The sequence below is a fragment of the Balaenoptera ricei genome, chromosome 7, assembly GCF_028023285.1.
Source record: "Balaenoptera ricei isolate mBalRic1 chromosome 7, mBalRic1.hap2, whole genome shotgun sequence".
NCBI lineage: Eukaryota > Metazoa > Chordata > Mammalia > Artiodactyla > Balaenopteridae > Balaenoptera > Balaenoptera ricei.
The window spans coordinates 6,045,701-6,060,827 of record NC_082645.1 but is presented as its reverse complement, the minus strand read 5'-3'; the positions used below and the strand labels follow the sequence as shown (position 1 = coordinate 6,060,827).

General features: G+C 32.1%; 1 protein-coding gene across 1 annotated transcript in view; it reads right to left on the bottom strand.

The window, feature by feature from the left end:
• Positions 1–15,127, bottom strand: part of DPP10 (dipeptidyl peptidase like 10) — a 675,810-nt gene that overhangs the window by 72,565 nt on the left and 588,118 nt on the right. The window contains exon 12 of the mRNA XM_059927100.1: positions 4,540–4,578. Coding sequence (XP_059783083.1) covers positions 4,540–4,578 — 39 coding nt within the window. The remainder of the gene's footprint in view (positions 1–4,539; positions 4,579–15,127) is intronic.

Genomic DNA, 15,127 nt, shown 5'->3' with positions numbered 1-15,127 from the left:
CTATGTAACAAAACATCGAGTTTTTTCTTTTGGATTAGTGAGAGTGATTATACATATGGTATAAAGAAAGGCTTTGGTATGGTTTCCTCAGTAGGTCTTCAGAATGCCTCACAACTATTTTTAGATGATCTGACCCTCCACTCTCTTCCTGCTCTCCTCTTCTTTCCTTCTCCTGCTTCCTGCATTTTCCTGCTCCAGTGCCTTTGCACTTTTTTTTTACCCTTTGTCTGGCTCTTTCTCATCTCTCTCTCTTTTCCTTCCTCCCTCCCTCCCTCCCTTCCTTCCTTTCTTGGTGGAACCTATTTCTTTTTTAAAAAATTTTTACTGGAGTATAGTTGATTTACAATGTTGTGTTACTTTCTGCTGTACAGCAAACTGAATCAGTTATACATATACATATATGCACCTTTTTAGATTCTTTTCCCATATAGGCCATTACAGAGTATTGAGTGGAGTTCCCTGTGCTATACAGTAGATCCTTACTAGTTATTTATTTATATATAGTAATGTGTATATGTCAATTCTAATCTCCCAATTTATCCCTCTCCCTTTCCCCCCTGGAAACCATAAGTTTGTTTTCTACATCTGTGACTCTATTTCTGTTTTGGAAATGTTTATTTGTGTCCTTTTTTTAGATTCCACATATAAGCGATATTATGTGATATTTGTCTTTTTCTGACTTCACTCAGTATGACGATCTCTAGGTGCATCCATGTTGCTGCAAAAGGATCTTTTTTGATCTCATCTCTTTCTTGTATCTGTCATCAGTGAGGTGTTTCCTGATTACCCCATATAAAGTGTGATCAGGAAAGCCAGGTCATCCAACTGTGTCTGAATCCCTCATCCCACTTTTGCCTACTGCCTACTATTTTCCGTACCACCTAACACCATGCATATTTTATGTATGTATACATTTGTTTGTACATGAATGGATATGTGTATATGTGCATATAGGTAGGTAGGTAGATAGAGAGGTAGGAGGTGTTCCTCTAGAATGTAGGCTCCATTCTTCACTGCTTTGTCTCCAGCACCCAGGACAGTGACTGTCACATAAATTGTACTTAATAATCATTTACTGAATGAATATGTAAATTAACAACTATTTTAATAATCTCGAGTCTGATTCTAGCTTTATCAGTAATAACATCCCATGATAGAAACATAAAGATATTATTTTCCTTGTCTACTTCATGGACACTCATGAAAATATAAGATGATATGTGTAATAAATTTAAAACTCTGAGGTAATACAATTCAAGGATGGGAAAATTGCATTACAAGACATATAATAAATACTGACAAGACACTTGACTGAGTGAATCACATTGTTCAACTATGTTCCATCTCTTGCCCCTGTGGAATATTTCTCTGTTTGCCTTTGCACATGGGGTTTCTTCTGTCTGGCCTAACGTTTCAGTCGTCCTTTTTGTGCTAAATCTTACTCATTTTTTACTTAAACTCAGAACAGAAACCATTTCCAAATTTCCTTAGTTAGAGAGTCTCTTCTAGTTAGGAAATCTCTCCTCAGAGATCCTGAATAGTACTCTGTATTCACCTCTAGCATGGCTTTCAGTACACTCTATTATATAGTTGGCTTCCTTCACTAGGCAAGTAATAATTAAACTAAGTTTGTAATTTTATCTTTTTTAGCTCTATTGCCTAGGACACAGTAGGTGACCTTCTTATAGTTGAACAGATGAATGCATGTGTACAATGGGCAAAAATATTTGTTACATATATCACTTTATCCACCACATTTACTCCAAACTATTGGCTTCTCCCTTATTCAACATTCTCCTCCTGTGCTTTGCTCCTAGAATAAATTAGGTATGGGAATATCTGAGCAATGTCCTTTTTATGTTAGTCCCTGTTCCTCCAATTCTGGTACCTTAGAAATAGTTCATTTTAAAGAGTAGATGGGAATTATAATCTCCGATACATTGCTAGGTTTAAAAACTTTCACCATTGAACCGTAACTAGTTATAAACATACAGCTCTATGCAGAGCCTTTCCTGCAATCAAATAAAGTAGAGCCAGTCTAACTGTCTACATTTATGACCTTAAGCAAGGCAGTATTTATGGCACACAGGATAATGAGCTGAGGATAACAAAGTCCACCTCTTGGCCGAATATTTTTTACACCGGTTATTCCAACTATAAGTCTCCTGAAAGCTAGGGCAAACATGCCCACTTCTCTCTGCTCTTCTCACTATCCAGAAAACAAGCATATGAGTATTACATTAAATTTCTAATTTTCTTGGAAACTTGCTTCATCTCATTATACATTCTCATCCTTTAAATTTCATTGAATTCTAAGTATTTCCTGAAATTCCCTTAGAGCTTTTGGAGAAAAAGTTAACCATGACAAACTACTCCCTGCATTTTCTTATTGAATAATTGATAACTGGTTTCTTTATTTTAAAAAGTTTCTATTAACTAGTCATAAATTTGGGACTTAAAATGTAGATAACATAATCCCAAAAGAGCATGCGTTGTGTTGTTGTATGTTAGACTATTATGAATGTCACTAGCAATTAAAATGGTAGCAAAATAGGTTTAATAACACAGGCAATTTAGAATAAATCCATATTATGTTATTGTTTTCAATGATTTTTATTTTAAGTATCTAATTTAATTTTGTAAGAGCCCATTATTGGCTAAAAAAACAAGGTTTTTTTTCCCAATTTCATTTTGTACATTGACTAAGATTAAATAGTTCATATTGTTACCTATGGATAGATGATAGATGGATGATAGATAGATAAGATAGATATAGATAGATAGATAGATAGACATGCCTATACTTCGAACAAGCAAAGGTTTAGCCTATTCACAATCCTTCTTATTCTTTTTCTTTATTTGTTCAACAAGTATATATGGATCTCTTCTTATAACCAGACTCCATATTAAGCATTTGTATTACAGTGGGTAACAAAAAATGAATAACCTTCCTGCTCTTGTGAATGTAGTAAAAAACTCACAGAACTAACTGTATGAGTGTTACATAAAGATTACACTTGACTTTAACTTTTACTGGGGAATGTGATTTGTTTAGGGTGGTTGGAGGAGGTGACTTCTTAAGCAGGTGATTTAGGCTGAGGTTTGACAAATGAGCAGCCTTCACATAAGAAAGTAGTTGAGAGAAATCTGTTCAGAAGGAAGAGTTCACATAAAGGTCCTGGGAATATGAGGGCTAATGGAGAAAATGGGAGAAAAGATGGTATGACACAGAGCTGGAAAGGCTTTCAACTTAATCCTTTGTAGACCCTTTAAGGATGTTGGTCTTTATCTGTAGAACAAAGGGGAGATAAAAATTGTTTTAGTCGTGAGAGAATATGAGTGTTGTGGGTAGTGACAATCAAATACATATTTTGAAAAGATCACTCAGCCAGTCTGCGGTGTGGAGAACAGATTGCCAGGTTCCTAAGGGGGAACTCTCAACCCTAAGGGGTTGAGAGTTCACCAGTTAAGGAGGAAATGCAGTGCCTGTAGTTTGATCCTGTATGGTGTTTGTGAATTGGAGAAAAGTAAATTGACTTGAGGTCTTTGAGAGTAAAATCAAAATAACTTGGTGATGAATAACATATGCAGATAAGGATAAGACAGTGTTTAAAAATCCCCACTAGGTTTATGATTTTGATAGCTGGATGGATAAATATGTCCTTGACTCCTATGATAAGAAGACAGATTGACTGGAAGAGAGAGGAGTTCAGTTTGCACCTGTGGAGTGTGCAGTTACTTTTATAGATTCAGGAGAAGATGCCAAGCATGAATTTGGATATTTCAGAACTCAGAAGTGAGTTGCCTGGGGCTATACACTTGGTGGTGGTTAACTGAAACCACAGATGTATATGACACCCAGGGAGAGAATATAAAATAAAAGAGCACTGTAAAGAACAAAACAAATCAAAACCAAACAAGCCAAACAAAAGACTTCCCTTTGCAAAAAGTAGTGATGAAATTAGTAGTAAAATGGGCTCAGCTATATTTGAATAATCTATTTGTGTTTCCTTCTGAAATGTCCAGTATGAAAGCATGTTGTGGAGATGTCTGTTTATTCTTCTGTGATCATCTGGATTCCAGCTTCATTTATATCACAAGCTAGCATTATGAGCTAGGATATATCTAAGGAAAGAAATGTTCACCTGAATAATCTCCACATAACCAATTTATGTGGAGGTTTAGTCAATTTTCTGGGTGATTTGAGCAATGCTGATGGTTTGTAGTTTTAATGGGTCACATCTTTTTCTCTTTCTTCTATACAAACATTTACTTATATGAATGGTCCTGAAAATGGATCCTGGTAGTTATTCTACAATTTATGTCCTACAAAAAACAGAAGTAATCTTTCCACAAATGATGTCATAGAACCCAAAGTTATAAATATTTTAATGAAAAAGACTCATTTATTCAAACATAACAGAGCCTTAAATTCATACTACTGAAATAACTTTTGAGAAAAAGTTATACACAACAAATGAGTGAACAGGATGGGCATGATGGACAAAATGTGACATAAAGAGACCACCTATACCATACCTGTTTAGATAGCCATGTATCTGATGTCATCTCATATTTCTGAAACAAAACAATTAACTCCATGAAGCATCTAAAGACCAAAATGAGCATGCATCAATTTAAGCTTTTTTACACTGTTATCCTATAGGCACTTTTTTCCTTCCTGCAGCTGGTGAAATACCACGAGAGATCACATTGCCATTATTGATTTAAACTGAATGAATAAGTAGAGAATTGGGATGAAATGATATTTTAATTATAGTCTTTTCTTTGGTGAACTCCTTCAGAATTCTCAGTTGTATTTAACCAGAGACAGAAGATCATTTTCCGGCTCCGTTTGATTACTTCATTCAAACTGTTTTGAACCACTAGACACTGTCTCTTTTCACATCTAGGCATCATCAGGAAACAAATACTAAGTCCTTCCAAAAAACTGGGCAAACAGCCAGGAATAAAATTTAAAAGTGGACATTTTGTCAACATTCGATCCACTCTTACCATAGTCATTTTTTCCCCTTAGGGAAAACAATTAAACATTTGAAATGGCAAAATTTTACGTATCTTTAAAATAATCCTGCATAGGATCAGAACCAAAATTATATTTCAAAAAGCAAAATTAGACAAATTTCATCTCAAGTTGAATATGTGTAGATAAAATAAATTTTAGTAATGCTGTTTACATGTAGTAACTTATGAAATATCTTGTGGTTCTCTGGAAAAAATGACTCTATAATAAAAGTATTAAAATGAAGAAAACTAAATCATAATATGTTAGAGATTTTACCTCTATGCAAAAGTACGCATTTCAAATTGTAAATAATGATTATTATTTATTTATAGGGTTTTTTTTTTTTACCAATTTCCTCTTTTAAAGCCATATTATTATTACATTATAATTAACCATTTTCCATTTTCAGGGCTTTTTTCTTCCAATAGATTTTCTCTATATACAGACAACAGAAAAACATCTAACTAAATCATTCCTTGATTTTCTAGACACACTTCAGCAATAATCACCCTTGATATCTGTAAAACACAGACACACACAAAAATATGTCAGTGCCACTGCTCATTAGTGTCACTAAGTTCTGTTAGAATCCACGAGGGTCCAAAACTTCACGTGCAATTATCTGTCTTATTATTTCTATTATTGTAGAAAGTAAAAATTTTAAACTCCGTAAATGGAATAGAAATATAATGGAATATCAATAAGGTATCAATTCAAGAATATGATAGGGTTCTTATATCTTTTCTATTGAAGCACTTTACCTATATAGATTTTCCCTATATAGAGATGGCAGGCTTTCTCTAACTAGAATACGTATATGCAAGAACAATTTTTAAATGACTTTGTAATTGTCTCAGTAAGAAAGCATCCAGAACACTTTAACAAATAAATGATGAAATCCTGGTCAATCTATAAGCCAGCCAGAAGAAAAAGGATAATTGAAATAAATTTTCTAATATATGCAAGCTAAATGTAAAGAGTGTCAGCGAAACCCAGTAAGTAAATGGCTGATGCATCAACTTTGTTTTCATATATATGTTCATCATTCCAATCACAGAGAAATTTTTTCCTCTTTATTGCTATCTTTTACAGACCATTTAAAAATTATGTTTAAAAATATTGAAGTGTAATTTGCATATAGTGAAATGTACAGATCGTAAGTTTATGTGATGAGTTTTGATAAATGTATTTACATCCCATCAAGACATATGACCTTTACATTTCCAAACACATTTCCTCGTGCCCCTTCACAGTTTCCAAAAAGGCAACTACTCTTCCATACCTTTTTCCATAGATTAGTTTTGCCTGTTTTAGAAATTCAGATAATGGGAATCATGTATTATGTACTCTTTTGTGTGGGGCTTCTTTCATACCACGTTTTTGAGATTCATTCATATTGTTCAGTGTATCAGTATTCTGTTTCTTTTTAAATTGCAGAGTGGAATGTCACTGTATTGATATGCCTCATTTTGTTTATTCATTTCTTGTTAATGGACAGTTGGATAGTTTCCAGTTTTTAGCTATTGTGAATAAAGCTTCTCTAAAAAACACTTTTTTAAAACAAATCCTTTGGTGGAAACAGGTTTTTATTTCTCATGCAAATATCTAGGAATGGAGTTCCTGAGATATATATGCACACACATATATATTTATATATTTGTGTTTAACTTTCTTTGAGACTACAAATCATTCTTTTAAAGTAAAGTCACACTTCTACCCACAAAGAATGAGATTTGCAATTCTCCACATCCTCATCAGCAGTTAAAACTGTCACCCTTTTTGTTGTTGTCTTAATTTTATTCATTTTAATGGTATGTAGTGTTACCTCATTATGATTTAATCTATATTTTCCTAATGTCTAACAATTTTGAGTACTTTTTCATGAATTTGTTACTTCCTTACAAGTTTCTGTTCACACATTTTGACTTTTTCATTGGGTTGTCTTTTATTATTGAAATGAATATATTTCTTCGTCAGATGCACATTTTGAAAAATATTTTCTCCCAGTCTGTGGTTAGCTGTTCGATTTCCTAATAGGGTCTTTGATGAGAAGTTTCTAATTTTGATGATGTCTAATTTATTTTTTTCTTTTATGATAAATGACTACTTTGTCTATTCAATATAGTGAAGTTATATTCCATCTTTTCATCTAGAAGATTGAGAGTACTAGCTTTTAGATTTAAGGCTGTAGTGTGTCTCAGATTAATTTTAGAATATAGTATAAGAAATGTCAACCATCATTGTATTTTCCATCTGGTTATTGATTGTTCCAGTGCCATTTCCCCCTACTGAATTGCTTTGGCACCTATGTTGAAAATCAATTGATCATATAAATATAGATCTATTTCTGGAAACACTATTCAGTTCAATTGATCTATTTGTGTGTTCTTTTGCCTCCACTACAATCTCTAAGTTTCTGTGGCTTTCTGGTTATTCCTGAAATCATGTAGTGCAACTCCTCCAATAATTATCTTTTTTTTTTTTACTGTATTGATTTAGCTGGTCGGGTCTTTTGTAGTTCCATATGCATTTTAAAACTATCTTGTCTGTTTCTACCAAAAAAAAAAAACAGTCTGCTGAGATTTTAATTCATATTGTTTTGAAACTATAGTACAATTTGAGTAGAACTGACATCTACAACATGAAGCCTTTCAATTCAGGAATGTGGCTTAGCTTCTTCTTTAGGTCTTCTTTAATGCCTTTCAGCAATGTTTTAGTTTTCAGTATTAGGATTTTGCCACTCTTTGTTAAATTTATTCCTATGTACCTAATGTTTTAAAGATTTTAATAGTATTTTTATTTTCCATCATAATATTACCAATCTTAGAAATATATTTTGTTGCTTCTTAAATCTTTATTTTGAAACAAGTGCAAACTTACAGAGAAGTTAAAAGATCAGTTCAAGAAACATCTGCATATCCTTTAGACATATTCCTCATGTATTTATATTGTGCTTCATTTGCTTTATTATTATATATCTCTCTCCGCTGCTTCTAAACTATTTGAGAGGCTGGTAGAAGTCTCTTTTTTCAAAATCAATTAAAAATTAGAAATTTACTTTTTTTCTAAGCAATTTGACAGCAATTCTGAAGTATTGTATCCATTTACCCCTAAATAATTCAGTGAGCATTTCTTAAGAAAATTGTAGTGTCCTATATATTCACATATTTTTTACAGTAAAATGATAAAAATCAGGAAAGGGAAAAAACAATTGAAGTTGGTGCCTTGACTTATGAATTGTCATCTATTCTAGTATTTTTGGTAGATTTCTTACATTTTATTTATACAATAATATCATCTACAAATAAAAATAATTTTACTTCTTCCTTACCAATCATCATGATAGTTATTCTTTGAAAGTTACTCTGATTAGAGTCTCTAATAAGTTTGCTTAACAGAGTTAGAATGTGTATCCCTACCTTATTGTTGATCTTTAGGTGAACAAGGATAATGTTTCACTATTGAGTATAATATTTATTGGTTACTTTGTGGGTATCCTTCATCATATTGGGGATGTTACTTTCTATTCATTTACGTTGAAAGTCATCATGAATGAATGTTGATTTTTGTCAATTGCTTTTTCTTCATCTATTAAGATAATTGCTTATTTATTTTTCTATTTTTTTTCTGTTGAAACAGTGAATTACATTGATTTCCAATATAAACTAATCTTAAATTCCAGGGTAAAACCCCATTTAGTCAAGATGCACTATTCTCAATGTTGTCCAGAATGATATATTAATATGATAAAAAATTTTTTGAATGCAATGTTCATAACAAATATCAGTCTAAAATGGTCTCTCTTGTAATGTCCTTGTCTAGTTTTGGTAGCATGATAATGTTACCCTTATAAAAATAAGTTGAGAAGTTCTCCTCATTTTCCACTTTCTAGAGAATGTAGGAATGGTAGAAACTATTCCATTATTCCCCAGTTTTATTGAGATATAATTGACATACAACATAGTATAAGGTGTACAACATAATGATGTGATACATGTATATATTATGAAATGATCACCACAATAAGTTTAGTTAATAGCCATCATCTCATATAGCTAACAAGTTTTCTCCTTGTCATGAGAACTTTCAAGATTTACTCTTTCAGCAATTTTTAAATATATAATACAGTATTTAACTATAGTCATCATGTTGTACATTACTTCCCCAGAACTTATTACCTTTTAACTGAAATTGTACCTTTTAAACACCTTTACCCAATTCTCCCACCCCCACTCCTGACTCTAAAAAGCACAAATCTAATCTTTGTTTCTATAAGTTTGCTTTTTTATATTTCATGTATAAGTGAGATCATACAGTACTTGTCTTTTGCTGTCTGACTTATTTCACTTAGCATACATGCCCTCAGGTTCCATCTATGTTGTCACAAATGGCAAAATTTCCTTTTTAATGACTGAATAGTATTACATTGCATATATATGACATATTTCATTTATCCATTCATCCACTGATGAATACTTAGGTTTTTTCCCATGTCTTGGTTATTATAAATAATGTTGCAATGACATTGGGGTTGCAAATATCTCTTCAAGATAGTGATTTTATTTCCTTCAGATATATACCCAGAAGTTGAATTGTTGAATCATATAGTAGTTCTGTTTTTAATTTTTTGAGTATCTGCCTTACTGTTTCCCATAGTGGATATACCATATACATTCCCACCACAAAACACAAGGATTCATTTTTTTCCACCTCCTCACCAACACTTGTTATTTTCTGTCTTTTTGATAACAGCCCAACATGTATGAGGTGATATCTCATTATGGTTTTGATTTGCATTTCCCTAATGATTAGAGATGTTGGGCACTTTTCATATACCATTGGTTATTTGAATATCTTCTTTGAAAAATGTCTACCTTAGGTCATTTGCCCATTTTTTAATTGGATTATTACTTTTTTGCTATTGAGGTATATGGGTTCTTTATATATTTTGGATATTAACCCCTTATCAGACATACGATTTGCAGCTATTTTCTCCCATTCTGTAGGTTGGTTTTTCATTTTGTTGACTGTTTTTTTGCTGTGCAGAGGCTTTTTAATTTGACATAGTTTACGTTTTATTTTGTTGCTTGTGCTTTAGATGTTATATCCAAAAATCCAATCCAAGACCAAAGTCAAGAAAGTTTTCCCCTTTGTTTTCTTCAAGGATTTTTTATGGATTCATGTCTTTTATTTGTCTTTAATCCATTTAGGTTTAATTTCTGTGAATGGTATAAATAGGGGTCCAATTTCATTTTTCTGTATGTGGTTATACAGTTTTCCCAGTACCATTTCTTGAAGAGACTGTCCTTTTCCCATTGCATGTTCTTGGCTCCCTTATCAAATAGCAGTTGGATATATATGTGGCAGTTTATTTCTGGGCTCTCTATTATGATCCATGGGTCTATGTGTCTATTTTTATTCCAGTATTATACTGTTTTAATTAACATAGCTTTTTAGCATAGTTTGAAATCTGGGAGTATGATGCCTCCAGTTTTGATTTTCTTTCACATGATTGCTTTTGCTATTCAGGGTATTTTGTTGCTCCATACAAATTTTAGAATATTTTATTTATTTCTGTAAAAAAATGCCACTGCAATCTGATTTGTATTGCATTAAATCTACAGACGAACATGTTAACAACACTAATTTTTCCAATCCATGAACACAAGACATCTTTTCTTTTTTTTCTGTCTTTCTCAATTTTTTTTGTCAGTGTCCTATAGTTTTCAGTATCTTTCACCTCCTAAGATAAATTCATTCCTAAATATTTTATTGTTTTGGATTCTATTGTAAATGGGATCATTTTCTTTTATTCTTTTTCAGATAATTTCTTATTATATATAAACAGTACTGAATAATGTATGTTGATTTTGCGTTCTGCAACTTTACTGAATTCATTGATTAGATCTAATGGTTTTTGGTGGAGTCTTCAGTATTTTCTATGTATAAAATCATATTGTCTACAAATAGAGGCAATTTTACTTCTTCCTTTCTAATTCTGATGGATTTTATTTCTTTCTCTTATCTGAAAAATTTTCAGTACTATGTTGAATAAGAGTGGTGAGAGTGGGCATCCTTGTCTTGTTCCTGACCTTAGAGGAAAAGCTTTTAGCTTTTCACCATTGAGTATGAAGTTAGCTATGAGTTTGTCATATATCGACTTTATTGTGTTGCAATATGTTCCTTTTATAGCCACTTTGTTGAGAGTTTTTTTCATAAATGGATGTTGAATTTTGTCAAATGCTTTTTTCTGCATCTATTGAGATGATTTTTATCTTTCATTCTATTAATGTGGTGTATCACATTTATTGACTTGCATATGTTGAATCACCTTTACATCTGAGGGATGAATCCCACTTGATCATCGTATATGATCCTTCTAATATGCTTCTGAATTCAGATTGCTTGTATTTTGTTGAGAATTTTTACATTTATATTCACCAGTGATATGGGTCTTAATTTTCTATTCTTGTAGCATCCTTGTCTGTCTGCAATATCAAGAGTAATGCTTGCCACATAAAATGAGTATGAGAGTGTCCCCTCCTCTTTGACATTTGGGAAGTGTTTGGAACGGATTGGTGTTAATTCTTTAAATACTTGGTCATTTTCACCAGTGAAGCCATCCAGTCCTGGGCTTTTCTTTGTTGGGAGGATTTTGATTACTGATTCAATCTCTTTAGTAGTAATTGGTCTGTTCAGATTTTCTATTTCTTCATGATTCATTCTTGGTAGGTTCAATGTTCTTAGGCATTTATCCATTTCTTGTCCAATTAGTTGGCATATAATTGTTCATAGTTGTTTTCTAAGAACCTTTGTATTTCTGCAATATCTATGTCAGTTGTTATGTTCTCTCTTTCAGTTATAATGTTTAAAAACTTTTAGTCCTGTCTCTTTTTTTCTTGGTCAATCTACTTAAGGTTTGCCAATTTTGTTTATATTTTCAAAGAACCAGCTCTTAGCTTTATGAATTGCTTCTATTGTTTTCCAACTCTCCATTTCATTTGTTTCTCCTCTAATCTTTATTATTTCCTTCCTTCTGCTAATTTTGGGCTTAATTTGTTCTTCTATTTCTAGTTCCTTGAGACATTGAATTAGGTTGTTTTCTGACATCTTTCTATTTTCTTGATGTATATATTAATAGCTATATACTTTCCTCTTAGACCTTCTTCAAATAATTCCCATATCTTTTGGTATATTGTGTTTCCATTATTGTTTGTCTCAAGATACTTTTCTATTTCCCGTTTTATTTTTTATTTGATTCACTGGTTGTTCAAGAGTGTTTGTTTACTTTCCATGTATTTCTGAATTCTCCAATTTTCCTCCTGTTATTGATTTCTAGTTTCATACCATTGTGATCAGAAAAAAAAACTTGGTATGATTTCAATCTTCAATTTGCTGAGACTTGATTTGTGGCCTAACATATAATCTAGCCTATAAAGAGTTCCATGCGAGCTTGAGAAGAATGTGTATTCTGCTGCTGTTGTATGGGAGTATTCTATATATGTCTATTAGCTCCATTTGCCCTATAGTGTTGTTAAAATCAACTATTTCCTTGATTCTCTCTCTGGATGATATACCCATTGCTGAGAGTGGGGTATTGAATTCTCCGACTATTATTGTATCGATGTCTATTTCTCTTTTTAGTTTTGTTAGTATTTACTTTGGGTAAATGGGTTCTTTATATATTTTGGATATTAACCCCTTATTTTTTGCCACCTTGATGACTCATGTGACCTCTTTTATTCCTTAAGTCATTAAAGGAATCCATCACTGAAGCCACTGGGTCCTGGAGTTTTTGTTGTGGGAAGATTTGTAATCATTAATTCAATTTCTCTAATTGGTATAGAACTATTCCAGTGTTTTTACTCTTCATACACTACTTTTGGTCATTTTTACCTCTCAAATAATTTTTTTTCATATCATATACTTGAGAATTTATTGGCATACAACTCTTTTATTACCATTTAAATATTTATAGACTCTACAGTGATGTCCCCTCTCATTCTTATTTTGGTTGAGGTATAGTTGATTTACAATATTATATTATTTTCAAGTGTACAACATAGTGATTCAAAATCTTTATAGATTATACTCCATTTAAACTTATTATAAAATATTGACTATATTCCCTGTGCTGTAAAATATATCCTTACAGCTTATTTATTTTATATATAGTAGTTTGTACCTCTTAATCCCCTATCTTCACTGGTAACCACTAGTTTGTTCTCCATATCTGTGAGTCTGTTTCTGTTTTGTTATATTCATTTGTTTTATGTTTTAGAGTCCACATGTAAGTGATAATATACAGTATTTGTCTTTTTCTGTCTGACTTATTTTACTAAGCATAACACGCACTGGGTCGATCCATATTATTGCAAATAGCAAAATTTCATTCTTTTTTATGGCTGATCAAAATTCCATTTTATATATATGTGTGTGTGTGCGTGTGTGTGTGTGTGTGTGTGTGTGTGTGTATACCACTTCTTCTTTATCCATTCATTTGTTGATGGACACTTAGGTTGCTTTCATATGTTGGCTATTGTAAATAATGCCACAATGAATATTGTAATGCATGTATCTTTTCAAATTAGTGTTTTTGGGGTTTTTTTTGGATGTATACCCAGAAGTAGAATTGCTGAGTCATAAGGTAGTTCTATTTTTAGTTTTTTGAGGAACCTCCATACTGTTTTCCAAGTGGCTGCAACAATTTACATTTTTACCTACAGTGTACAGGGTTGGCTTTTCTCCACATTCTCCTGAATATTTGTTATTTGTTATCTTTTTGATAACATTCTGACAGGTGTGAGGTGATATCTCATTGTTGTTTTGATTTGCATTTCCCTGATGATTAGCGATGTTGAGCACCTTTTCATGTGCCTGTTGGCCATCTGAAGGTTTTCTTTGGGAAAATGTCTATTCAGGTCTTCTGCCCATTTTTTAATTGGGCTTTCTTTTTAGATATTGAGTTGTATGAGCTCTTTATATCTTTTGTATATTAATCCCTTATGGCTCATATCATTTGCAAATATTTTCTCCCATTTAGTAGATTATCCTGTGCTTAGCAGAGTGGCGTAGTGGAAGCGTGTTGTTGTCCATTTAGTAGATTCTTTCATTTTGTCAATAGTTTCCTTTGTTGTGCAAAACCTTTTAAGTTTGATTAGGTCTCATTTTTAATTTTTGGTTTTATTTCTTTTGCCTTAGGAGACAGATTCAAAAAAAGTATTGCTACAATTTATGTCAAAGAGTGTTCTGCCTATGTTTCCTTCTAGGAGTTTTATGTTTTCAGGTCTTGCATTTAGGTCTTTAATCCATCTTGAATTTATTTTTGTATTGGGCTGGCCAAAAAGTTTATTTAGGTTTTTCCATAACATCTTAGGGAAAAACCGAAATGAAATTTTTGGCCAACCCCAATATATGGTGTGAGGAAATGTTCTAATCTCATCTTTTTATATGTAGCTGCCTAGTTTTCCCAGCACCACTTATTGATAAGACTGTCTTTTCTCCATTGTATATTCTTGCCTTCTTTGTCATTAATTAATTGACAATAAGTGTGTGAGTTTATTTCCAGGATATCTATTGTGTTCCATTGATCTATGTCTGTTTTTGTGCCTATATTGTACTTGTTTGATTATTGTAGTTTTGTAGTACAGTCTGAAGGCAGGGAGCGTGGTCCCTCCAGCTCTGTTCTTTCTCAAAATTATTTTGGCTATTCAGAGTCTTTTGTGTTTCCACACAAATTTTAAAATTATTTGTTCTAGTTCTGTAAAAAATGCCATCAGTATATTGACAGGGACCCTTTCATTCTTGAAATTGGTAGTTCGTGGGGTGTTTTTTCTTCATCAGTACAAATAAGGATTTATCAATTTTATTCATCTTTTAAAATAATTTTTGCTTTCAACTATTTTCTCTATAGATTGTCTTGTGTTTTATTAATTTGTGCTTTTCTTTTTATATTTCAATCCTTCTAATTATTTTGAGCTAATTTTGTACTTCTTTCTCTAGCTTCATAACTTGGAGATTTACCATTGATTCAATACCTTTTTCCTTTTCTAATATACGCATTTAAAGATATAAACTTCATTTTAAACATCATTTTGCTTC